Below are 27,443 nucleotides of genomic sequence, written 5' to 3'. Positions count from 1 at the left end.
CACTGGGCCCTGCACAGTAGCTTAATGGCCAAAGTCCTCGCCTCGTACACGCCACGATCCCATATGGTCGCCAGTTCATGTTCCAGCAGCTCTGCTTCCCATCTGGCTCTCTGTTTGTGACGTGGGAGACCATGAAGAGGCTCAAGGCTACTGGCTTCAGATCAGGTCAGCTCTAGCTGTTGCAGCTGCTTGGGGAGTAAGCCACTGGCTAAAAGATCTTTGTCTCTGCTTCTCTCTGTATATCTGCCTTTCCAATAAAAATAAATACATTTAAAAAATAAAAACTTAAGTAAAAGTAAAAACTGCTTACCACTTGTAGATTCAATTTTATTCTGTCATGAATCTGTTGCATGAATTCCTGTAACTGATCTTTTTTTTTTTTTTTTTTTTTTTGCCAGAGAGGAAATATTACTGGGAAGAGATTCAAGAATTGTTTTGTTTCAGAACGAGGCTTTGAGGGTGGCCAGACAACTTTTTGGGTGGACATGTTTCCCAAAAGGGTTTGATTGCAAAATCTTGAATGCTATTTTGAAGATAGCTAGCAGCTGTATCTGTAGATAGCCATCTAAGCTTATCGCAGGGTACTTTTTAATGCCAAACTCTTATTCATTTGTTTCCCCTTCTATAGATGAACTCAGCATTCCTTATGAAAACTCAGTTACTATTCCTTGTAGTCTAAAAATAATGCCCCGGCCCAGGTTGGGTTTTGTGCTTGGATGCGCCACAGACATTGGGATGTAGCTGATTGGGACATGGTGCCTGTCCCGGATGGGTAAAGAACATATACTTCATGCTGTAAACAAATTCCTTCCTCTTGCTCTACTGTAATTAGTTCTTTTTTTTTTTTTAGAAAGATTTGTTTATTTTTATTACAAAGTCAGAAATACAGAGAGGAGGAGAGACAGAGAGGAAGAGCTTTCGTCTGATGATTCACTCTCCAAGTGAGCGCAATGGCAGGTGCTATGCCGATCCGGAGTCAGGAGCCAGGAACCTCCTCCAGGTCTCCCACATGGGTGCAGGGTTCCAAAGCTTGGGCCGTCCTCGACTGCTTTCCCAGGCCACAAGCAGGGAGCTGGAATGGGAAATGGATCTGCTGGGATTAGAACTGGTGCCCATATGGGATCCCAGCCGCTAGGCCACGCCGCCGGGCCCTGCAATTAGTTCTTAAAAGCCATTTATTGTAAAAGCAAAAATACCAATAAGTAGAAATGTTGGGAGAACAGAAGCCGTGTGTGTGTGTTTGTGTGTGTGTGTGTGTGTGTGTGTGTGTGTGTGTGAGATCTGCACCACACGTCATCCATTTTAATTAGCGGACGGAGCCATGAACGCTGGGACAAGCCTCTGGAATTAAGATCATTAATTGATGTCAAGCTGAAGACAGGCTGTTAGTGTGAATTTAGTGACAGCAGGGAAGAAATTAACCTTATTACTTTATTTAGTATATTACATTATTTTGTGTATTATTTTCTATGCAGGTGGAAGGCAAATTCATTATCATAATAGAAAAGACTTTCAATCAGAAAGAAAGGTGTGAATATTTACATTTGAACATAATAAATGATAAATTCTTTTTTTTAAGATTTTATTTATTTTATTGGAAAGTCAAACATACAGAGAGGAGGAGATACAGAGAGGAAGATCTTTCATCCACTGATTCACTCCCCAAGCAGTCACAAAAGCTAGGGCTGAGCCAATCTAAAGCCAGGAGCCCTGAGCTTTTTCCAGGTCTCCCACATGGGTGCAGGGTCCCAAGGCTTTGGGCCATCCTCGATGGGAAGCATAGCTGCCGGGACATGAACTGGTGCCCATAATGGGATCGTGGAGTGTACAAGGTGAGGACTTTAGTCTCTAGACTACTGCACTGGGCCCTTCTTTAAAGTCTTGATAAAAAGTTTTTGATTGTTGAATTGTAGGTCGTCTGCACATCACCAGTACAAGGAAATTGACATCAGTAAGCACAGGTGCCTGTGCTGATTTCAACTTCGAGATTGTGGGGTTTTTTTTGGGGGGGGGTTCGCCGATTAGGGTGGTCTCAATGAAATACAGAAAGCTGTAGACGTTTAGTCATTTATTTCTTCTGCCAAGTCTTGGACTAATCAGTGTTTTTTGTCACTGTTCAGGGTTGGCCTGAGTTAAATGGGATGCATAGGACCAGACAACAGCCTGGCTGTTCTTGAAAAAAAAAAAGAATGACTCTGACATCTTAGCAGTAGTTTGTGACCTCCGGGTCACAGTAAAAGAATAGGGGGTGTGCTTTTATTGCTGTGACCATCTGGATCCAACAGGCTCTCACTCAAGGGAGGCCCCATCTTTTGAAAAAGTTCTCTTTAAGACACCACAGTATTTTTATTATGATACCAAACGTGTTCCTCTCCCTTGAGCCAAATATTTCGTTGCCTGAAGTCAGTTTGCCAGGATGAGTGAAAAAAGAAAAAAAAAAAAGAACAGTTTGCAGAAATGTGAAGATCATCTTTTGTGTCTGTCCGAAAGCCCCTCTCCTCCCTTGGTAATGAGCTGGAAGCGCCCAGCAGAGGTGAATCTGATGAAGAGCGCTGTTGGTGTCTTTTGTTAATTTTGCTCGTGAATTGTCGCTCGGGAACCCACAGCAGCTTGCTCCTCGCTTTGAGACTCGTGCTTGCCGTGCCGTGTGCACAGCACGCCTCTGCCGCGCCGGTTCCTAGAATGAGCTTCACGGTGCTCCAACTTCTGCCTGGCTTCACCTCTCCAGCTGGCCTGTGGTGGGGACCGCAGATGCGCTGTGGTTTTCCTCTAAGAGTCGAAGCCAGTAGGGTGGAAAGGAAAAGCATGTACTTGTCAGTGCTTAGAGAGAAGGGGCGTTCGGTGTTTTCGGCAGGTGCCGTCGACGGCCTGGGAAGTTTCTTGCGTTCCGGATGAGTCTGTGCACACATTTGGGTCAAAGGCAGCAGTCATCAGGCAGGCCTTTGTGGGTGGCCTCTGCGACTGCTGTGGGCTTCTGAGACGTGGACATCCAGGGAACATGGTTTTCTGTATCCTTTGATCCAAGAGACACTGACAGCCCAGTCCCATGTCAGTGGCACCCATGTGCAGAGCTGAGAAATCTTTTCCCAGTCCCTTTGTTCAGCAGCTGCGCTTTCCACCCGAACAGACTTGACCTTCTCCACTCTGAATGAGTTGAAATCCTGTCCCATAGGGCTGAGTCATTTGTGAATGTGTTCCAAGGCTCCCAGATTGTCAAAGCGGCAGCTTTCTGCTTATATGGTCGCATGCGTGAATTCCCTCCACATTTCTTAACAAACTTCAAAACTCAGCAGGAATCCCCTTCTCCCTGTAAGACGTGTTAGGGTGATGGCAACCCGCTGTAGTGGCCAGGTAGGCTTCTAGAAGTCATCATTGAACACCCAGTTGTGACTTTACACAGTTACTGCAGGGGACATATCAGCCTTCAGTTAGCAGCTCTCCGCCGAGTCGAGTAATATTCCATGTATTCAGCTCTTTCTTTTGTCCTTCGGGAAAGACCTGTTTGTCATGTCTTTATATGAATATAGGACTAACATGTCCCTCACTGGACGTAGTTCTGTGTATTTGAAAACTTCTGTGAATGTTCCCAAACTCTGTGGTACATTTGAGTTGTTATTTTCCTATATTAGGAACGTTTTCTGTCTTGTTTACAAGTTTTATCAAGATTCAAGACTCTTTTTGAATTGCCATGTTTTCTCCTTTTTTAAGTTTGTTAATGTAGTGACTTGCATTGATAGAAATTATTTAATGCTTGACAATTTTATTTCTATGACTAAACCATTCAATAAGGATTTATAAAATACAAACCTTATTAAACCTTATTATACTTATCCACTAATACTTTAGGCAGACTTTTGCATCATTTTATTATAAAATTTGTGCACACTTCTTTCAAAAAAGTATCTTATTGTCTTAAAGGAAGCACTGTTTTCTTTCTTTCTTCTGCTGCTGCTTTTTTTTCCTCCTGACTGAATCCAGAATCAAAAAGTCTGTATGGTGCAACGAATAAAATTGCTTCTCCGTCTGTCAACTTTCCATCATACATATCCAGTATTCAGTGGTAATCAGCTTTTACAGTAACGTCCTTGACTGTCACAATTGCTTTACCTGGACAGAATACAGTTCAAAAAAAGTAAGTGTAATTTAACTGGATTTGACATTAGACTTTTTTTTTTTTAAGCAAGAGGCAGGAAAAGAGAAAGCGTGTGATTCTCTCTGCCAGTTTATTCTTCTGATGCCCACAGCAGCAGCCAGGGCTGGGCTATGCCAAGCAGCCAGGACCCAGAAATTCCTTCCCGGTCTGCCGCATGGGTGCCAGGGGTCCCAAGCACTTGGGCCAACACCTGCTGCCTCCCAGGGTGCACATTAGCAGGAAGCCAGATTCAGGAGCCAGAGCCAGCTGTCAACCCAGACCCTGTGCTGTGGGACCTGGGCGTTGGAATCTTCCTTGCTAGGTCACACTCCCAGCCTGACCCTAGAATGTAGGTTGCCATTCTTTTGAGTGTTGTGTTATCAGAACCTGAGGCTCCCCAAATTAAAACAAAAAATGTCTCCATCTTCTAGTTTGCTCTTGCTAGTGAGGAAAGGTGTTGGTTCTCCACTCAGGAAACAGGCCCACTTCTAGGACCCTTCTGCTTGCCTCACCCTCTTGCTAACAGGTGGTGGGAACCCTGATGCTGAGTGATTACACACCAGCATGTCACCCCTTCTTAAATGTCACGAGATCTGCTGAGAGATGCTTTCCTAGGGGAACTTAAACTATTTCCATTTCACAGCCAGGAAATAAGAAAAAAAAAAAAAAGAGTAATTTGATCTTGTAGGTTCAAGACTTAGGAAACAAGACTGGAGTGATGATGATAAGTTAGATTAAAAAAAAAAAGGATCAGAAATGTCTCCTGTTACACAGTGTGACAATTTCTGTTGTAGCTTTTTGTTTTGAATACTTTCAGATCCTAGGAAGTTGCAAAGGTCTGATGGGCTGGGGTAAGATGTCAGGACACTCACATCCCACGTTGGAGCGCCGGTTCCAGTCGTGGCCGCCCATTTCTGACTCACCCAACGTGCAGTAGGTGAGGGCTCAAATACGTGAGTCCCTGCCACCCGTGAAGGAGACCTGGGTTTAGTTTTTGGATTCCTGTCTCTTTCTGGCTGAGCCCCAGCCACTGTGGGCATTTAGGGAGTGAAACATCAGATGGAAAAGCCCTGTGTGTCTGTCTGTATCTTTTCTCTGTGTCTCCACCTCTCAAACAAGTATAGGGGAAAAAAATTCTCTTAACGATCTCCATTTTTGCCACTTGGGGCAAGTCTCATCAACGAGTCTCCATGGTGTGCTTATGTGACGTGGGCGTTTTCCACACTTAGAGATGAGTTTGTCAGGTTAAAACCGGGAGCCAGGAATTCTCCCAGGCTTCGCAGAAGGGTGACAGGGGCCCAAGTATTTTGACCAGCTTCAGTTGCTCTCTGAGGTTTTAGCAGGGAGCTGGATTAGAAGCAGATCTTTAAATCAGTGTTCCCATGTGGGATGCTGGTATTCCAAGGGGTGGCGTAACCTGCTAGGACCATTTGTCGGAATAACTGTTCTATTCTGTTGGCATGTATTTGCAAATTGGGAGAACTTGATGGGCTCTCCTCGTCATCTGTCTGGGTTTTTTGTTCATGTACCCTGACAGGTGTACCTGACCTGCCTGCAAGTACTGCCCCATCACAGGGCAGAAGTCTTACAGTCCCTGTGTGTGAGTGCAACCCCATTCTGTTAAGCACGCGTGGTTCTTTTCTCACAACCCTTCAGCTATTCGAACTTTTGCCTTTCCGTGTGTTAACATCTTCTTGTCCATATCAATAAAAAAATTTTTGATGGCTTTTGTAGAAGTCACAGGAAACCTATGCATCAGTTAGGTGAGAATTGTTTGGGTGATATGCTGTGTTGAGTTATTGTGTTCACAGCCTCTGAGTGCCTCACTTTTCCTTATCAGGGGTGGGGCTGGATTACACCTGGCTGTGTTAGCTAGTTACAGCTGGGAGTTAATATTCAGTGAATCTGTATAGCAGGTTGTTTTTTTTTTTTTTAATTCATTTATTTTCATTGGAAAGACAGGTTGACAGAGAGAAGGAGAGACAGAGAGAAAGATCTTCTGTCTGCTGGTTCATTACCCAGATGGCTGCAGCAGCCAGAACTGAGCCAAACTGAAGCCAGAGCCAGGAGTTTCTTCCGTGTCTACCATGCATTTGTGTCTTCCCAAGGCTTTGGGTCATCTTCTGTTGCTTTCCCAGGACACAAACTAGTGCCTGTATAGATTAGCTGCACTTGGAGGTGGCTAAGCTACCACACTACCCAGCAGGCTGATTTTTTAAGTCAGTGATTTTTGTCTGGCCCACGAATAATGCTATTAATATCCAGATGACCCTTGGCAGAGAAAAGGTTCCCCAATTTCTTCTTTAGTTTTTTTTTTTTTTTTTTTGCAAGATTTATTGTTTTCATTGGAAAGGCAGACTTACAGAGAGAAATTTTTCATCCACTGCTTCACTCACTAACTGTCCACCATGACTGGAGCTGATCTAATTTGAGGCCAGGAACCAGGATCTCTCCCTCAGGGTGCAGAATCCCAAAGACCAGGGATGTCTTCCACTGTCTTTCTAGTCCATAAGCAGAGAGCTGGATCACAAGTGGAGCAGCTGGGACATGAACCAGTACACGTGTGGGATGCTAGCACTTGTAGGAGAGGATTAGTCTATTGAGCCACTGTGCTAGCCCCATATCTTTGATTATTTTTTAAAATTTCCTTGTTTTTAAGTGTCTATTCATTGAAATAAAAACTCTTCTGTTCACTAGTTTATTCCCCAAATACAACAGCTAAAGGTGAGTCATGTGGTGACAGGGACCCAAGCACTGGGGCTATCACCTGCTTGCTCCAGGTGTGTGCAGTAGCAGGAAGCTGGATCGGAAGTGGGACTGCAGCTGAACCCAGGCTTTCTGATATGGTGACATGGCATACTCACAGTGCCATGTCCAATCTCTGAGCTCTCTCAGCAGCATTACCCAGGGCTCAGCATGCTAGTCCTGTTGGTATTTTGTTAGATTTACAGCTGTGTGTTTTTATAAGTATGGATAAGCCATTTCCACATCTCTGTATTCTACGGTTCATGATCCTAATGACATTGTGTGTGGAAGTTGAGCATCCGCATGTTCACTTCCAGCAGATAGAACGCATGACAGCTGTTTGCCCATTGATCTAGCATCCTATAAGCTTCCTGAATTTCATTTTTTATTCTTACATTTTATCACTTTTCTTGGGATGTTTTGCTGAGAACATACATAAGATGTTTACTTCTTTCTCCCCACCCTGCATGTGGTTTGTCTTCTTCCTCATGCTCCTGGCATCGTCTGGAAGTCCCCGCCCTAGGACATATGGTGGTGGAGCACAGTTCTTCATCCTCTCTTCGTCTCTGAGTTGTGTTGGAAGCTGTGGGTTTTCCATAGTTGCTCTTAGTGGACCCTGAGAAGCTCCACTCCGTTCCTAGTTTTCTGAGAGGTTTAGTCACAATGGATGTTGAACTGTGAGATGCTTTTTCTGCCCCAGTTGTTAAAATTGTGTGACCTGTCTTATTTGACCTGTAATAGGGTAGATTGTAGTGATCGATTTGTGCATTTTGAGCCTGACTCAAACTCACTCAGTCAATGCCATTCGGACACAATGTGTAATTCCTTGTATATGTGACTACGTTCTGTTCTCTGCCTGGTTAGTTCAGGAGCTTGGCCTCCATATTTATAAGGAATAGTGGCCCACAGTCCTCTCCTCTTTCTTCTGTTCAGTGTTTGTCTGATTTGGGTATTGTTTCTGGATGCTTCTGCATATGCATTAATGTGCCAAACCAAATTTGCTAGCAGAAGTTGACTTCAAATATTTAAAAAAAAAAAGTTTGCAATGAGGAACTGGACTCAGCAGCCTAACACTACTTTACGTAAACAGCTGAATTGCATGTCAGCAAATATTCGGGAGAGTATATCATGGAACTCTTGTCCTCAGAACCCATCAGAGTCATCTGTGGGATTATTTTTGATAACTGAGATTGGCTTGAGGCATAAAATTATCAATATATTACAAGTTGAAAATGATTTTTGTCCCGGACAGTTTCATAAAATCACCAGTGAAAGTGGTCAGTTATGGTCTGTTCCTTGATTTAAATGCCAACTGATCTTATTTTAGAATCTGACCAGCTGCAGGCCTTCCTATGCCACATCTCAGGGATTCCCAGCTTTGAATGTGTCACATAAAGTTAACACCACTGTCCCCAAAGCGTGATCTGTCATTGAGGAGTTGTGTGGATTTCTGTGGAGCCTGTGCAGGGTAGAAAATGCTTATGAGTACTTAACACAAGCGAGTGAGATGCCTCCTGCCTGCATATACGCACATACAGAAAATAGCACGCGTCTGGGTAACTTTAAAACTTCCTGGGTGATCCCTAAGTGAATGGTAGAAGCTGTCTCTTCCCGGCGAAGGTGGGGGACTGACACTGAACCCCAAGGTGTAAGTGCTGGCTATGTCTGTGGACATGGATGCATGCCTCGGAAGTGGTTTCTCGGCGTGCCACTTGCGATGCGAGGCACGAAGGCCTCGCCACGTCCACGTTGGCGCTGATCCTCCAGGGGCCCCTCCGCGTCATAATGTCCGTGACTGTTTCTAGATGTGGTTCTCCGAGAAGGAGGAGCTCCTCTTGTTTCAGCTCTGTTCTAACTTTACAGGATCCAAGCCAAAACCCGAGAATTTAGGGAGCGACAGGCTCGGGAGCGCGACTATGCTGAGATCCAAGACTTTCACCGGACGTTTGGCTGTGGTGACGAGGCGATGTACGGGGGACTTTGTCCGTACGAGGGCCCCCTGGCCCTCACCGCCAGGCCCCAAAGCCCGAGAGAAGGACACCTCATGGACGCTCTGTATGCCCAAGTGAAGAAACCGCGGAACCCCAAGCCTTCACCTGTGGACAGGTAGGCTCCAGGGCACCAGTCCCGGCATTATGCCCGGGTCCACTCGGTAGAGGGTTTGACAAGGGAGTGGATTGTGCATCTACTCGGCGCTCTGAACAGCCTTTTGTGAAGCCCATTGATTGCTTCTAAACACCTCAAGTTTCCGCCAGTCAGCACCTGTTGGGAGGAGCAGCAGTTTCCATCGCCTTTCTCAAATTCCCTGCCCTTAAGTGGTCGTAGGGCTGAGAAGCCACCTGTATCTCAGAGCTCAAGTACAATGCAAACTTGAAAAGATGGCCCGTCTTGCATGAGCGAAGCTGCCTTTCGCAGCCAGGAGAAGGGTCTAGGCGTGTAAGTAGGCCAGGGGATGGCATGAGTTAGAATTGGGAAGGGCCAGCAGCATATTCATGGCATTGTGTGACTGTCATGTGAGTGAGGCATATGGAGTTTCCTTCCTTCCAAGTACTTCTGACAGCCACAGAGCACAGGTCTGAGTTGTGGATTTTGGTGAAAAATCATACAGATGCGCTCTGTTGGCTGCATTTTAACGACTGTCTATTGCTTGGAATTTTAATCGATCAATCTGTGGCTGTAAGCTCATTAGCGACTCTGTTGCTGTTATGTGTTTATATCAAATGGCCATCTATGTTTTTCCCACGCTAACTGCTGCACTTGCAGACAAATCTTTATATCTACAGTTTATAAAGAAAGATAGTTCTCATTCACTGTTATGTCCGGCGTGTGCCTTGTGGTACTGTTGGTGATCCAAATGTTCATCCTGCCACATGCCTTCACATTCTCCGGTAACTTTCCTCTCCCCTTGAGGTGGGCTTTGAATGTTAGAAGCGACAGGTTTCCTGAATATCCAAGCTTGTCAGGCTTCATAAAGCATGGAGAGGCCGGCCCTCTCCCAGCACGTTGATGTCTGGGTGGGGGATGCTGGCTGGGGGAGGGCCACTCTCATGCCTTCCACATGCCCTGAGCTAATGGCTGGTCCTGGAACTGCACAGGAAAAAGCAGCACTAGGTCAGAGCCGTGCGTGCCGACACCCGGGGCTGTGCTAGACCGGAGCTATGCATACCAACACTCGAGGTTGCAATTCCTCCTCTCGGGCTCCTTTCGAATGGAGCCTTCCCCATGAGGCAGGGAGCCCTCAGCCAGCCCAGGAGTGTGTGGAGAATGAGCTGCCAGGGCAAAGCTGCAGTCGAGTGACTGTTGTATGGTTTCTCCGTTGCTTGCGTTGTTGGCTTGGCTGTAGTGACAGAGTAATATGGGTTAGCACAGGAGGCTTGTGGTTGAGGTAAACCCATTTGGTGCGATTCCCTAGCAGGTTCCCACGCTTATTAGTCTGCAGCTGTGTCAGGGTTCAGGGGATGAAGTTGTTATCCATGGCCGAGACATTTCCTTTAAAGACTGCCGTTGCCGTCTGCTGTGCTGCGAGAGCTGCATGCTGGTGGTCTCGTGGTGCAGGTGCAGCTCTACGAGAGGGATACCAGAAATTTAAGTGGTGCCAGTCAGTGTCTCCTGGAAGAACTGAAAAATAAATCTGATACGTTACTGATCATTCCTTAAAGCACTCCTGCTCACCTTCAGCACCGTCAGTATCTAATGCAGGAATCCAGAAATGGGGACTGGCATGGCATAGCCGATAGAGCACCACATGTGGCACTGGCATCCCGTATGGTTTGAGTCCTGATCGTTCCACTTCTGATCCAGCTCCCCCTGCTAATGCACCCAAGAAAGCAGCAGCAGATGGGTGAAGTGCTTGAGCCCCTGCACCCACACAGGAGATCGGAGTGGATTCTAGGCTGCATTGCAGCCATTTGGGGAATGAACCAGCAACAGGAAGATCTCCCTTTCTTTCTGTCTCTCCCCCTCTCTCTGTTTAACCTTTCATTTCAAGAAAAAAAAGTGGGGGGGGGGGGAGCGGTATAGCACAGTAACCTAGTGGCTAAAGCCCTTGCCTTGCACATGTCAGGATCCCATATGGGCACTGGTTCATGTCTCGGTGGCCCTGCTTCCTTTCCAGCTCCCTGCTTCTGGCCCGGGAAAGCAGTTGAGGGCCGCCCCAAAGCCTTGGGACCCTGCACCCATGTGGGAGACCCAAAAGAAGCTCCAGGCCCCTGGCTTTGGATGGGCTGAGCTCCAGCCATTGAGGCCTCTTGGGGAGTGAATCAATGGATGGAAGATCTTTATCTCTCTCTCCTTTTCTCTGTAAGTCTGAGTCTCCAATAAAAATAAATAAATCTTTTAAAAAATGGAGAAGAAGGAATAGTGCTGTTCCTGTTGCAGTCATTCACAACACTCAGAAGTCCCACCAGATGAGAGAAGGGGCTGCGCCGCTCCTGACATCCTGAAATGACTAGTTTAAATCCTAGAATCTTAAACCTGTGGAAATCTCACTGGAGGATTCCGCCAGGTGCCCTAGGGGCTGACCTGCTTGGGATACCTCTACTGTGGGCTTTGAGATCCCTGCCTGCATCCGCTCTCTGCCCCATGCTAACGCCAGACCAACAGTCAGTTCCCTAACCGTGTTCCCCAAATCACCTGCTCAGCAGACCCCTCCAAGGAAACTTCCGTTCCAGGACTAGCCACAGTGGGCAGTAAATAACTCAGAATCTTGTCCCCAGAATCCAGATACAGCACAGCTTTGGGCATTTCTCCCAGAAAAGTTTGTTGCAATGTAAGGTGTCTAAGATAATTTCAACTCAAGCTAGACAGTTGATTACTATTTGAGGAAAAAAGGCATGGAGATTTCTGTTTCTTGTAAAGGTTAGCTTCTGCAGGCACGCAGTACTCTGCAAAAGCCATGTTTGATGTGACTGAGCAGTCGTTGATCATGATACCTGTAGGAGATTCTACACCTGCTGGTACTTGATGGTGATCTTGGTCTGGCAATAAAGACATCACCATCTTGGTCTTTTCTTTCGGGGAAGTCTTAGCGAAGTGAGGAGTAGGCTTTCATGGTGTAGAGAGTGCTCTGTGGAGGAGAGAGTCTCTTGAAATGGCGATATTGAATTAAATTGTTTTGATTATAATGTTACTTAAGTATGTATAAAAATGAAATAGAACCAAGCTCCTTCTGCTTGGAACCATTATACCACCATAAAAACCAAACATCTTCACAAATTAAATGCAAACAGAATGGCAAGACCATTACATCCCAATGAGCAGAGTTAATTTAATGTGGCCAGTGAGGGTTTTTTTTTTTTCCCTCACTCTAAATGCTTGCACAAATCATGACTGTCTTGCGTTTGGGCGCCTGCCCTGCGGATCCTAGCTGACTCGGTGACACAGTCCCAGTGCTCTGCCCTGTCCAGCAAGCTGTGGCCTGTGTGTCACAGAGACTCCCAGTTTTCTACCTGCTGTCCAGCTTGCTTCTCTGAGAGGGCTTCCAGAGTTTTCTTGGACAATGGAGTTGGAAGACAAGCTTTGGTGCAGGTGAGGGGCCTTTCCAGAAGCTTATGGAAATATGGTTCATGAAGAAATGACAACTGAGTGTTAAAATTCTTATGCACCAAAACTTACCTTTTAAAGAATGCTTACTGACGGAAGGGACAGAAGCAGGCATTGGCCGAGATCTCCTGTTCTCTGGTTGACCACAAGGCCCTGGGCAACACGCCGGGAGCTAGGGACTCCATCACTGTCCCACGTGGGTGACAGTGGGTGCACAAGCATGTCTGCATTTGTGGAGATGAACCTGTGGATTCTATGGGTAGTGTTTTGTTTCTTCAATCGTTTCTCGCCTCCCCATCCCCACACATCCCAGTATAGATTCCGTGCAAATCAGGACTCGCTGAATTCAGCTGGAGGGCTCCCATGTCACTTCCACATGCAGACACCAGGCTTGAAAATGATGCTGGCTGCATACCCTCAGTGTTTGAGAGCAAGGACCAAAGCTCTAAGAATGGGGTCACTCCACCTAAGTCATCCGTCCTTGGACATCCTGTTGTCAGCTCGTGGACCTCCCTGAAGCACTCCTGTTCTTTTTGTAAGAATGTTGTCTCACCTGTGCTATGCTGCCAGTGTACCACGAATGGGGAAACTTGAACTTCTCAAAACTTTGTCTAAATCGTTGACATTCTGTTTGTGTCCAGTAAACTGCTGGTGGAGCAGGCCAGCAGGAGTCCTGATCATAATAGCCGTCGCCAGCTTGGCTCCAGAACAGCAGGGCATCATGAGTGAGTGTGCATCATGCTTAAACAGGATGCCAGTGTTGCAGGAGGGGGCCTAACCTGCTCGCACCGTGACCCTCCCCCCCACCCCAGGAAGTTTCTTTCCACACGAGTTACATGGTGCAACTCAGAAAGCTTTTTGCATTCTCACACAGGATTGATAAAATCCTGGTCAATAACGCCTTTTTATCGACTGGAGGAACACCATGCAATTTGTGCTTCTGTTTCCAGCCGTCAGAATCTGCAGTTAGAAACCTCCAAAGAGAGCCAGCTCTGGTGGACATTGGCTGACTGTCACCATGCAGTCATTTGCCACCGCGAGTGCATTGTCCTCAAATATAATTGAAATAAAATAGGAACTGTGCTGCCATAAATCTAAATAGCAAGAAAATAGCAGGCTAGCCTCCCCCAGCTTGCTGAGGACACCTTAATGGGATCATAAATACCGTAATCATACGCTTTTTGCATGCATTTTACCACTAAAGAGAAAATGCCAGTTTTAAAAGAAAAGACCTTTGTGAACTATTTTCCCCCTCCCGCTATTCCAACCGGAATCCAGTGGCATGGAAAGTCGGTCTCATTCATGCAGAACAATAGGATTTTTCTTGCACCCAGGCCGTGGTGACCTTTCAGAAACACCGGCTCAGGTGACAAAGCTATGTTTGCCATTCCAGGAATCAAGCCCCAGCTTCCTTCTGTCTTACTCGCAGCTGTCTGGCGAGTAACTCTCGGTCATGGCGAGGCAGCCTCGCAGCCTGGCAGCACGTGCCCTGGCTGGGGAAAGAGCCGTGTCCAGCTGCCATCCTTCACTGCCCTTCTGCCTGGCACCTCTTTGTCTGCCACCCTTGGTGAGAGGTCCACAGGCTATGGCCCCTGCCAACCTGCCTCCTGGCTCCAGTAACACCATCACGTGTGCCCACACGCACCTGTAATTCACCTCCACTATAACTGCCCACACCTATAACTGACACTCACCTGTAACCCACTCCTGTGCCCACCCACCCCTGTTCCTAGCTGCCTCCTCCCTCTCCTGCTTTCCGCTGCCAGGCCACCCCCCAGGTCCTGACCCCTCCCTGCAAGGAGCCGGCTCCCTCAGCTTTCCTTCCCGACTATTGCTGTCTTGTGCCTTTCCACTGAGCATTCGCAGGGGCGAGACTTGCCTGCATTGTGTGAAAACGCACTTCCCTGTTAACCAGATCCCCACATTCCACCCCATGTCTCCTTCTTACTGCCAATGCTTGCTTCTTAAAAGAAGCTTCCAGAACCCGGCACAGTAGCCTAGTGGCTAAAGTCCTCACCTTGAGCACACCGGGATCCCATATGGGCACTAGTTCATGTTCTGGCGGCCCTGGTTCCCATCCAGCTTCCTGCTTGTGGCCTGGGAAAGTGGAGGACGGTCCAAAGTCTTGGGGACCTGTACCCGCATGGGAGACCCTGAAGAAGCTCCTGGCTTCAGATTGGCTCCGCTTGGGGAGTGCATCAGTAGATGGAAGATCTTCCTCTCTCTCTCCCCTCCTCTCTGTATATCTGAATTTCCAGTAAAAATAAATCTTCAACAAAATAAAAAGAAAGAAGCTTCTAGATCATCACTGGACAACTGCATCTCCTTTGCCCCATATGACCAGCCAAGCAGTGCTTCCGTAGCAAAGGCCTTGCTGTCCTCCCTGGCACCTGCGACCGCATGCGTGGTCTCTTAGGACCAGGGGGACAGCGGCAAACACATCCTGGCAAAGGGTGTTGGTGGTGCTCATTGAAGCTGGGCATTTGCAAAGGTCTCTGCTGGGGCAGTGAGTGCCCAAGTAGGTGTTGCAAGACAGGATGGGCCCACTGCCATGGAACAGGTGGAAGGCAGGAAAATAGAGCTTCCCTTAGCTAGCACTGCCCGTGTTGAGACCAAGGCAGCAAGAGCACATGCTGCTCTACTCCTGGAGTGTTCTCTGTGTTCCCCCAGTTCCCACCCTTGTGACCCTGCCATCCCTTCCCTGGGGGAAGACACTGTACCCTGCTTGTCTGTGCCACATGCCTCCTTTTGTGTCCTAAACCAGCACCAGCTTCTGGTACTTACCTCGGTGACTGCTGCCCCCGCTGCACACCTTGGAGCTGGGGACCTCACTTCTGCAACCCCCTCCGGGCAGGTGCCAGCTGGTGATACAGGCCCACCGCCTGCCCGCTCAGTTAGCCCTGTCATTCTCCTTTCTCCCACATGACTGTCCGAAGCTGACCCAGTCCGCAGCCCAGCATTCACCCTGTACCTGAGAACTCCTTCAAGGCCTCTTGTCCTGTCTCCGTCGAAGCCTTGGGTATGGCGATCAGGGTTCTCTCAGGCTTCAGGTCCAGCCCAGCTCCCGCTAAGGGAGCTTGCCGTCATGCGTCAGTTCACATGCGAGCGTGTGTCCACTTCCATCTACTGCACTGGTGAATTCAGAGACTTGCTGGAGCCTAGTGGAGGCAGGGATGCGGGGAGGCAGCTGTCTGCAGGAATGAAGTTTTGGTGCATGGATATAAGCCATTGCCATTCATTAGCTCTTCCAAGACAGTTAGAGATGCAGCGATTGAATTAAAAGCTGAGGTGACATAAACAACCCGGCAAATGAAATCTCGTAAGTAATGAAGCCATCAATAAGGTCACGGCTAATTTTAATGACTTCTTGTTTAATTCTTTTTCTTGATTAACATTGCCTGAAACCACAATTTGCTTGTGGAAGCAGTGTGGAATGGGGGATGGATGGGGCGGGGTGTGTGTGCGGATTGTTTATTTTTGTGTTTATCTCAGCCTTGGGGAAACGTGGGGGGAAGTGAGAACATGTTCAGACTTGAGAGGTCATCAGGCTGGCGGTCGCGTGGCCGCGTGGGCTCGTTGCAGGTTCAGTGTCGGCTCCCCCTGTGGGGCACTGAACATTTAGGTTTGTGCTGCTGAGCCAGCCAACCCCGAGGCCAGTGTCTCCTGCAGCTCCACGTGATCTTTTGGCTCCTGCTTTAACTGTAGCGTGGCACATGGTCGCTCCCCCTGTCAGCAGGCCTTCCCTGGGGCTTCCAGTACCTGTTTTTGCCACGTGGTGACCCTAGCTTGGTGTGGATTCCTTACGTGCGCCTGCATTGTCCGTTAATACAAATTGACGAGGGTTTGTGTAGAGCCTGTCGTGTGATGCATTTTCAGCTTGCTGGGAGATTTCCTGGAGCTCTGACTGTGCAATCCAGCTTTAAATTGACTTCCCAGATGTTCAGCTGGGCAGTTAACGTCTTCAGGGTGGACAAATATTTGATTATTCTCTTTTTTTCCCTTCCTTCTTGCCCATCCCCCCGTTAGTTCATTTTGGGTAATGACAAGAGAGGTAGGTGGTAGTGGATTTAAAAATATTTGTTTTTCAATTGGAGTATCTTCCGCTTCTTCTACCAGAATGGGAGGTGCATTCGGTCACATGAAGATTGTGAACTTTCTGCATAGTTCCAGAGCAGAAAGCAGTGGACAACTGGTGAATTCTAGATACTCTGTGATTATTTCCGTGTGCATTTCCGGTTGGCGTAAGATGAGAGGTTGTCTTACTGCATCCGTACATTCTGTACAACTCGGGAATGTTTCTGAGCTGCATTTCCTGTGTCAGCTTGTGCCTTTCGTTATGAGTTCCGCCCCATAGACTTCAATTGGAAAATATTCCTAAAATGACATACTTTGCTACCAAACTACTGACTTTGAGATCATTTTGTATGGGATTCCAGTACTACCCAGCTCCAGCCTCCTAAAATGTCACTTATACTTTACATCTGTAGGAGAAAAATACTATGGGGGAGGAGGGGAGACAGAGAGGAGAGAGCACAGACAGCTATGTCCTGGTTCACTGCCCAGACGTCCCCAGCAGCTGCCGCTGGGTCAAGCTGAAACAAGGAGCAAGGCACCCCGTCCAGGTCCGCCATGTGGGAACAGCGTCCATGTACTAGAGACATCACAGCGTACTCCCAGGGTGTGCATTAATAGGAACTAGAGTGTGGAGCAGAATGGGTGCAGTCTGACACAGGACGAGCATTTACCTGGCATGCCAGATGCCCGCCCCGAGAGAGAGAATTTAGACTACACTGACAGCGCGCTGAGACAGGGTGGGAAATTGGAACTGTCAATCGCACACGTTCCAAAGCCCGTCTGAGGTGCCCTGATGACTTTGCCCACTGACCTGCACCTCCCTTCTGTCTTGGGGCTGACAGGACGTGGCTCATCGGGCTTTTGTGGGCGTTTAGTCAGTGATCAGGTAAGGTGCCCTGAGCCCTGCCTGGCCCTCAGAAAGCATCTGCTAAGTATTAGTGGCTGTGACTACAATGACGTCACTGCTGTCGGTGTCCCCTGTGTTGCTGAGGTCTGAAGGCATCTGGAAGCTGAAGCTGCCGTGGCTTCGCAGGAGTGTCTGCTAATGATGATTCTTACCTTACGCCTCTTTCGTGCTTCAAGAACCTTATTTCAAGTTATTTCACTGTCTGTTTTGACACCACTGTTGAGCTGGCTTGAGTCCCGGCTGCTTCGTTTCCCGTCCAGCTCCCTGCTTGATGCACCTGGAAAAGCAGCAGAGGCTGGCCCACATGCTTGGGCTTCAGACCAGCCCAGCTCCAACAGCTTTTTATGTTGCTGTTACAAGGTGCTTTGTTCTGGACCTCTGGGCAATTTCTGTGATGCAGTCTCGTGTGCTAATTGTCGTATTTCAGCTAAGTAGTCAGAGATGAATTTACAAAGCAGCATATCTGACCTGGATGACACGGGGCTGTGATGTGTAAAGTCCTGGGAGCCCAGCGGGACTCTCTCCAATGTGCCTCCTCTGTTCGGAGATTGGGCACTGCCCCGCTCCTGGAGATGCCAGGCACAGTATTGCACCATTTGAGATAGCACTGAGATGTACTTAAAGTAAGAAAAAAAAATCCAGAATACATTTGCATAATATTGGTGCTGTAAATGCCTTGTGTTTATTATATGATAATGAAAATGAAGTGAATGTTAATATATAGCACACTATTAGTAATGCTTTCTTTCTGGTAAACAGGAAATAATCCTCCATGATTTGGAAAAAAAAAATCATATGCCAGCTAACACATGGTAAATGCAATATAGAAGAGGGCTAGGCGTTGCGCTGTTGTGAGCGTGTCTTTGCCATGTGCGTTGTCCAATTCCCCAAGCTCATCTTCAGGCACAGCTCTTAAAATGAAGTCTGCCTTCACGCAGGGGACAAATGCACGCACAAGAGCTGTTTTCTTCATTAGCTAGGTGGAATTTAAAGGTTGACGAAACAGAAGGGCTTTCTCATTGTCATCAGCAGTCACCCACCTGAGCATTTCATCAGAACCTGCCTATTGTTAGAGCTCCTTCTGGCCTTGGGTTCATCCTACCAGCAGACAGCATTTCACTTCCCTCCTTCCCCCCATTTCACGGTGGGCCCCTTCCTCCCTGTGATGTGCTGAAAGGTTTGCACTAATTCCCACAGCTAATGTCTGGGCAGCTCCTCCGGTGTGAGCCATGCTTAAGGCTTAGGCATCTGGTGCCCCCATAACCCTCACCTCTTCTCTCACCTCCCTCTCTCACCTAGTTTCCAGCCATGTCACATGTGTAACATGAGCAGCTGATCCTGGCCTGTCTCCTGCGTCATGGATTCTAAGGGTGCAGATTTGTCTCTGACAGGTGCAAGTCAGGCAGGGACTGGTCCAGCCACGTTCTTAGTTGGTGCATTTGGAAAAGCTCAGGGCAGCTGCGTGTACATGCTCAGCAGATGAGTTCGCTATCTGAGCAAGTACCATGGTCTCGCAATATTTCTCCAATTGTTTTAAATGCACAGGGGCTCTTGGCTGGGTGAGGGTGGTGGAGACACCATCTGGAAGCACCTAGCTGTGTGTGTTGGGTGCTTGGGGGCTGAGTAGCCTCAGCTATGCACTCGCCCTCGGTACTTGTACTTCTTGCAGTCTGTTACTCAGCAGCAGATGCTGGCATGGAGAATAGAGAAGTAGGTGCAGCTAGCAGCATTTTCATTTCTTCCAGATTGTTTGAGGAGCTGCAGGCCTGCCTTCGGTAGCCATGCTGTATATAAAGTGCCCGCAACCCACTTCCCCTAACTGTGCTAGTTTTGATTGCTTGGTGTTTAAAAAATATACACTCAACACCTGGGAAAATGTGGTGTCTGAAAACGTTTTTTTGAAGTAAATCTATTCATTGAACTCGGTCCTTTGCTAACTTTCTACTATTTCCCAGAAAACTAGTCTCCCTTCTGTCTCAGATTTCTGTTCCAGAAACATGTCTGAAACAAAATAAAGAGGGGCAAGAATTTGGCACGGTGGTTAGGATGCTACTTGGTCACCTGTGTGCTGTGTTGAAGAGCCTGGGTTCGAGTCCCGGGTGCCTTCCAGTACCTTCCTGCTAATACACGCCCTGGAAGGCAGCAGGTGCAGACTGTTTGGGGACCTCCTGGATTGGGTTCCATGCTTCAGTGAGCGTTAGCTGTCAATAGGGACTGGAGAATGAGCCAGCAGAGGCAAGATCTCAACTCTCTGTCTCTCATAATACATTTTTGAAATTTTGTAAGGAAATAAGGACCACCACTATTTAGGAAGAATGTGTGCGGATGACCACGGCTGCCTCACAGAGGTCATTCTTGTTTTGTTTTGTTTTGTTTTTTACCCAGGGCTACAGTATGCATTTTGCTTATCTCTGGGCTCCTTACTGATTTTGTTTTCTGTAAAATAAATACCTCTTGGGAGTTGGGAGTGGAGACGAATGTGGCTTGCTTTCTGGGAGTTGTTGTGTCTGAATAATGTGTCCTATGGAGGATTTCAGGGTTTGGAGGAAATCCTCAGAGTCACCTGTTCCTTTGTTGGACTTGCCCTTGCATATGGTGGTCTTGGCCCGGCTCCGCTGCTCCCAAGCCCTCTCTCCCCTCACGTGTGCACTGGCCAGAGGCGGGGCCTTGGCCACTTGCCGTAGACCCTGTAGGCTTCAGATCCAGGTCCCGACTGTGCCACTTACTCAGCTATTCAGCAACTCATTTGACCCCTGAGAGCCTGCTTCTATCCCTCGTATCTTCACATTTGCTGTCCCATTGTTAGACCATATGTCAGCTGCGTCCCAATTCTTGTGTTTAGAAAGAATGTTCTTCATACGCGTGCGCCACAATCTGCCCTACCCACTGTTGGAACTGAGAGTCGGGCTACAGGCTCCGCCCTAAATGCTCTTCCACTCTTGTGGGAGAACGACAGACGGACTTAAATAACACAACCAGTTTTATTGACCATGCTGCTTGTTTTAATAGCCAGAGCCAGAATGGTTTGATTGACTTTTTAAAAATCTGGCGTGTTTTTCACCATATGGACAAGGCCATATCTCGAGTGCCAAGCTAATCAGCCTTCTTTTTCTGCCAGTGAACCATGAAAGTTGTTAGCAAAATGTTTTATCTCGGATGGATCCATTTTCCAAAGCTCTCCATCCCGTAAGCACCCATCGACGGTGGCCGAGTGCGGATTACTGCTCATCAGCTGTTGCCGATTTCTTGCTTCAGAGAACTGTAAGGCAACCCGTGTGTGAAACGACCTGGAAAGGAAGGCTACCATGCAGTGGGGGAGACTGGAGCGCCTCACAGCCACCCTGGGCCATTAACTGTGGGAACACTGGGCATATCCCCTTCTCTGATGTAGCCTTACTTAAAAAGCAGCAGCTCAGCATTTCTAAGCAGTGTCAGAGCTTTGGACATTCTTAAGGCTGCAAACCCAGAAGGTGCCCAGCAACCCCATAGTTCCTGCTGCCTGAGCCCTAACCCCCAGAATGTTGAAGCTTTCTAATATTTTACAGTGTTACTTGTCTTCTGAAAGGATCGATTCTTTTTGTTTTTTTGACTGGCTGTGATAATTAGGCTTGTTGGTGCAATGTACTCGGTGCCCAGTAAGTCCATGCGACACGTGGAAAGTGGAGTTGGTATCTTACCTATGGCTTCCGGCATTTGTTACCTTGTGGTGGTTCTGAGCATTGAGGCTGGTCTGTCCCAGCCCCTTCAGTTCCTGGCCATCTCTGTCCCAAGCCGCCTTGACACTGTCAGAATATTTGGATCTCATTTCCAATCTCCCCTTTCCTTTGCATTCTTTTGTTTTCTTTTAAGATTCATTTTTTTTTTTATTACAAAGTCAAATATACAGAGAGGAGGAGAGACAGAGAGGAAGATCTTCCATCCCATGATTCACTCCCCAAGTGAACGCAATGGCCGGTGCTATGCAGGATCCAGAAACTTCTTCTGGGTATCCCGTGTGGGTGCAGGGTCCCAAGGCTTTCGGCCATTCTCAACTGCTTTTCCAGGCCACAAGCAGGGAGCTGGATGGGAAGTGGAGCTGCCAGGATTAGAAACCGGCACTCATATGGGATCCTGGTACTTGCAAGGTGAGGACCTTAGCCGCTAGGCCACGCCGTCGGGCCCTCCCTTTACATTCTTAATGTGTACAGGGTATCGAAAGATTGTAAAGGTTTATGTTTTATTGTAATTTGAAAGGTAGAGCAGTAGAGAGAGAGGACATGCAACAGATCACCCATGTACATCCATGATGTACCCCTAAAAATCCCACAAGAACCGGAGCTGGATCAGGCAGAAGCCAGAAGCCTGCAACTACATGCGGGTCTCCAAGCGGGTAGCAGGAATCCGAGTCTTTGAACCGTCACCTGCTACCTACCAGGGTTTGTGTTAGCAAGCGCTGGCGTGCAGGTGGAGCCAGAACTCACACTCCAGGCACTGCCATATCAAATGCGAGCATCCCATCCTGCGTGGTGCTTTGGTCCTGCCTTGGAGACCTGTTTTGAGGGGACCCCCCAACCCCCCGCACCCTGTGAAGCACTCTGTCCTTCTGAGCCCTGTCAGCCCTCCATAGGAAGCAGAGCTCTCCTCTGAAGGGGCAGGGACATCAAACCAAGGGACATGCCTCCACTTGCCCCCATAGCCTCAAATGCCTTGTGCAGTTACAGAAAAGTTCAAAAGCAGGAGTGTAAGATGAATAGATGGAAAAGGAAATTACTGTGAGTTATGTAATGACTTGCTTTTTTTTTTCATTCAAGATGATTTCTTTTACATAGGAATGGTTCAATGATTTAAATTAGTTATGTGTAACTTCCCAGTAAAATATGAATGAGGTAGAGCAGAATCTGTCACTTTACAAATCCTTTGTTACACTGGAGTTTTTTTTGCTACCCTTCTCTTTTACCCTTGAATAACAGTCACAGTTTAGAGTGATGGAGTTGTATGTGTGTCATTTTTAATCTTGCTGGATTTCTTCCATCCGTCGTCCAGGTGTGTTGAGTCCTGCAAGGGAATTGTAGGGGCTGAGTTGGGGGACCTGCAGGGTCCCCACTCTTGTGGATTTCCCCTTCCTGTGTGTTTGTGCAGGTGCTGCTGGGTACTCTGTCTAACTAGACACAGCATTTTGCCGGTTTCCCCATTCTCCCTTAATCAGCTTCTTTTTGAGTTATCTGTTTATACTAAACAAAGTCCTATCCCAATTAGTTTCAAATTCTGCACAGAAGCGCCCCGGTAATTAGACATTGTCTGAGGGAGCAGCCTGCTACCTTCCTGCAATATTCCACTTGAAACGCAGGGGAAACAAACCTGAAGCTTATTAGCGTGACGATCAACTTACCGGTGCTCCTGGATCAGCCGCATGCCAGGCCCCGTGAGCTGGCACAGGGGTTTGTGCATGGCCTCTCGTACATAAGCACGATCTGGACTTGACTTGGGAAGTCCCTTCCCTCTCTTGGCTGCCTAGAAACAAATCATTGTCATCGGGGTAGGCTCCAGATGCCATGGTGAAGGCCACACTTGGCACTCTTGCGTCTCATCTCGGAGCCTGAGATCCAGTCTCAGCTCTACTCCTGTTCCCAATTTCCTGCTATTGCTCACCCTAGGAGAGGCAGCAGGTGGTGGCTCCAGTATTTGGTCTCTGCCAGCCACCTTGGGGGGTGGGGGGGTGGGGACCTAAATGGAGTTCCTGTCTCCTGTCTTCAGCCTGGCTCAAACTAGACTGCGGCAGGCATTCAGAGGAGTGAGCCAGCCGATGAAAGTCTCTCTCTCTGTTGCTGTTTCAGATGAATAGGAATAAGCTTAGAAAAATTCCTCAGTGAGTAGATCTCCCAAATTCACTGACTAGCACGGTTGCTTAAAGAATTGTTGAATTGTAACATAGCTTAAGAATTTGGGTCAGGCTCTTGGAGTTCATTTAAATGGAATTTAATCTGTTTCTGAATTGCTCCTGGCCCAAGTACAAAGTCAACAAAATAAGATAACCCTTGAATGGTATGTGCTGGACAGTGTGCCTTAGCAATATATTACATATGTATAAGAAGGATTTATAGTGACCTGGACTTTGCCAGGCGTTGTGTTGGTAGTGTGGGCGGCCGCTGAGATGAGAGCGTTTCCGATGGAACCCGCAGCAGATGAACCACCGTTGGATTAGTGGGTGACAGAATTTGCGTTATAATGTGTGTAATCTGTCGCAGTGGTAAAATGGATTATTTTTAGATTCCCAATATAAAATTATTTTCTCACTAGGTAATGATAATTGGCTGTGTGTAACACACATTTTAAATATTTTATGTTATTAGTAACAACAGCCTAACACCGGAATTAACAAGATAGAAATGCAAATGGATTTGCTTCCATCTTAAACTGTGGCTGTAAGCAGAGAGTTGGTTCTGTATGTTATTTTTAATGTGCACATTCTTAACAAGGTCCTTAAAGTGGTAGCCATTCCTCAGTGCTTGCCCTCCAGGGATGTAGGATGGCTTGACAGGTGCATGTTGAGAAAGCACTGCCTTTCAATAAATTTTATGGCATTAAAAACTTAGAACCATTGCCTTCTATGATTTCTACTCATTGTAAAAAACGCATGGGGGAAACGGAGTGCATGTGCAGCTGTCTCTGCTGGTCCTTAAGACCATCGTGTCTGACTCCACCAAGTCCTGGGAAAAATGGAGCTGGAGACTTTTTAAAAATTTGTAAACAAGGGTGGGACTGGCCCTTGGTACAGTAGTGAAGACATCGCTTAGGCTTCCTGGTTCATATCTCATCCAGCTCCCTGCTAATACATTCCCCGGGAAGTATTGACTGCTCAAGTGTTTGGGTTCCTACAACCACATTGTAGACCCGGATGGAGATCCCAACCTTGACCCTGCCCAGACCTGGTATGTTAAGAAGTGAACTCTCTCTGTTTATTTCCCTGGTTCTCTGCCTTGCAAATGAAACAACAAATCAATAAGTACAAACTTACAAAAGTGGGTAGGGATAATTATATTTGGTTTTGCAGTCACAGTAGGAAGACAGAGTGAGGCCTCTGTGTGAAAGCATCACCTGGCTTTTGTAGTGACCCCTTAGGGTGTTGTAGGCCTCTTCCTCCTAAAGTCCTCATCCTCCTTGTTATTTTCAGTGGTGCAGGTAGCTGTGGTCCCTGGGCTGTGCCTGGCCATTTGGGAATTGTTATGACAAACTCCTTAGGATGAGTCTTGGTGTCCCTGCCTGCAAGTCGCATGTCCACTCTGTTTTCCAGCCCTGCTTCTCTGTTGTCCACTCCTCCTCTTTATTCTTTTCTTTCACTGCTCGCTTACGTTTCTCTGCTCACTGGATGCCTGTGTCCCATCTCCGCCAGCAGGCTGCACTGGCCCTCATCTCTGGTGGCCTCACTTTGCCGTCGTCCTTAGGGCTCACCGTGGCCAGCTGTACTCAGCTGTCCCCCAGCTCCGAGCGTCTCAGAGCGACCCCTCCCTTTGCTGCTTTCCTGGCACCAGAGCTTGGGCAGAGCCATGTTCTGTGTGTGGTCTCCACTATGTGCCTCTCTCTCCTGGCACCCTCTGCTAGCTCTGCCTTGTATACAGACACCCCCGAAGTTGCATCGGCTCACTGATTCTTGTGAGTTTTTACATTTCTGGGTTGTTTATTTTGCCTTTAAATGTAACTAGGAGGGGCAGGCCTTTGGGACAGTGGTTAAATTGCCAAGCTTGTGACACCCACATTGCTGATCAGAGTGGCTGATCCTAGCCCCCGCTAAGCTTCTGCTCCCAGCTTCCTGCTGATGTGGACTCTGGGAGTACCAGAGTCCCTGTCGCCTCCGGGGTGACCTGTGACGGAGTTCCTGGCTTGTGGCTTCAGTCTGATCTGGCTTGTGCATCTGCAGAGTGAACTGGTGGATAGCAGAGCTCTTCAAATGCAAACTGGTACAAAGCCAAAATAGACAACTCTTAAGAGTGGAAAGAGTCCCCATCAGTCTTGCACACTTGTGTGTGAATTCCCACCAGTAACTGGCCTGAAGCAGTTACTGGTGTGTGTCCTGCACACCTGTGTGTGTGTGTTGGAGGGTGGCAAGCTCAGAGGTTGCCGGTTGGAGCAGGACTGTTCTGGGAGTTATCACGAACTTAACATCTATTAATAGTGTAATCTCCTGTGACCAAACTTGAAATTGATCTCAATGAATATGCAAGTAAGGCATACATATAAAACTTAGAATATAAGGAAAAGGAAGAGCTGAGCCGCCTCACAAACTAATGGTGGGCGTTTTATCTCGAGTTTGTTTTCAGATACAACCAGTGGTGGGCATTTATGTGTCTTCACATCACTCTCCCTCCACCTGTCCTTTGCCCACACCTGGTTCTAAGTCATCCACTCTTCTCCAACAACAGGCTTTTGAAAAATGGTTCCCTCATTCGCTTCCTGAGCCTCAATTTCCCAGCCTGTTGGGGAAGTCATGAGAAGACCCCTGGCCAGGCAGCCTAAAGGACCCCAATGAGGTCATGATGCAATGCCCATCATGGAGTTAGTACTCCGTGGGTGCTTGCCGCTCTTATAGGTATCCAGTTCTCCATTGCTTATTTGAAAATATAAGAACATTTTATTTTTATTAGTTTAAAAGGCAGAGAATAGGACATCTTCTATTCTACTGGTTCACTCCAGTGGGCAGGGCTGGGCCAGACCAAAGAGCAGGTGCCTGGAATTCCATCTGGATCTCTCACATGGCAGGCCCTCAGGGACTTGAGCTGTCACCCTGGGTGTGCCTTAGAAGGAATGAGAAGAGGCAGCAGGAATCAGACCAGCCTCTCCCATAGGAGGTGTAAATGTCTGGAGCGGTGGGTTAGCTTGCTGGGCCGCTGCGTCTACCCCTGCATCTGTCCTTACCTGTGGTTGTACAATGCAGTTATGAAAAGCTGCAAGTGAAGAGCTCTTTAGGCCTGATGAGGTTGACACGGCGCATGGAGTTTATACATCTCCCATTTCACAAGCTGCTGGAATCGTCCTTCCAAGAGGTGGGCTGGCTGCCCTCAATGTCTCTTCCCTCATCTGGAAGATTCTTAACTGCTCAGCTTTGTATAGTTTTTTTTTTTTTTTCTTTAAGACAAGCATTTTCTCTAACTATATAATGTTTTCTTGATGAGCCTGTATCAGGTTTTTTTTTTCCTTTCTATTGAACACTTGTTTCTTTGTCTCAAGCAATTGTTGGCTCCCAGCTTTTTTTTGTCCCATTTGTGTGTGGGAGATGTTTGGGGCTGGTGGGGGTGGGGGAGATTTGAAGCGGAGCTGGACTATGGAAGAATGCTAACATGAAGCCCAGACCACTCCTTTTATTAGGGTAGTGAAGACCTGGCTACATTAAAACACAGGACACCCCTCAGCGGGCCAGGCTATGAAATGCACCCTGGGTTTTGCAAAAGAAGTGAACACATTGATAGCTTTAATTACTCATTTGGGAGACTGGGGTCTGGTGCCAAAGCCGGTTATCTCCAGCTTTGATTAGAAATCAGGGAAGACAGCTGCTGAAATGCAGCGTGAAAAGAATTGTATTGGATTAGAGAGGCGTCCTTTTGAATCTGAAAGAGACGGAAAGCATCCTTGGGAAACATGTAAATATGCATCTATTTGAATAATTCAGCTGGCTGGAGGTACAGGGCGGTTGCCTTGTAAATTGGAGTGGCTTTCATTATTAAATTAAGTGCGTTTGTTCACTTCATTGAGATTTTCCTATTGGCTGCCACTCTCTCTCTTTTTCCTCTTTTAGCCCTGTTTTGGTGCAGTGTTTCTTGAAATGTGTCAGTGTTCATAAACTGAATTCATCAACGGGCTTTCCTAGCATTTGGGTGGCTGAGGTGCCGGCAGCCTGGGTGAGGCCAGGCCGGGCTCCGTCCTTCCAATCACACTGACCAGCTGTAATGGAAAGGAGGGCGTTCATGCTCCCCAGGCCTGGGCAGATGGAGGACTGCCTCGAGCCTGGTTGCACTGGTCGGATTTGCAAAGATCCTCATCCCAGTTAGCACCATGTCATACCCAGAATCTTGG

At 47.6% G+C, this 27,443-nt stretch overlaps 1 protein-coding gene across 14 annotated transcripts in view; it reads left to right on the top strand.

The window, feature by feature from the left end:
* The window catches only part of PARD3 (par-3 family cell polarity regulator), a 465,250-nt gene that overhangs the window by 340,408 nt on the left and 97,399 nt on the right, over positions 1 to 27,443 (top strand). For all 14 annotated transcript variants that reach the window (XM_040992587.1, XM_040992588.1, XM_040992586.1 and 11 more), the window contains one exon: positions 8,741 to 8,983. In XM_040992587.1, the coding sequence (XP_040848521.1) occupies positions 8,741 to 8,983 (243 nt within the window). The remainder of the gene's footprint in view (positions 1 to 8,740; positions 8,984 to 27,443) is intronic.

This window comes from Ochotona curzoniae, unplaced genomic scaffold (assembly GCF_017591425.1).
Source record: "Ochotona curzoniae isolate NIBS_2020 unplaced genomic scaffold, NIBS_Ocur_1.0 contig_78, whole genome shotgun sequence".
Taxonomy (NCBI): Eukaryota; Metazoa; Chordata; class Mammalia; order Lagomorpha; family Ochotonidae; genus Ochotona; species Ochotona curzoniae.
The sequence above is the reverse complement of the archived record's forward strand: the minus strand, read 5'-3'. Positions and strand labels throughout refer to the sequence as shown.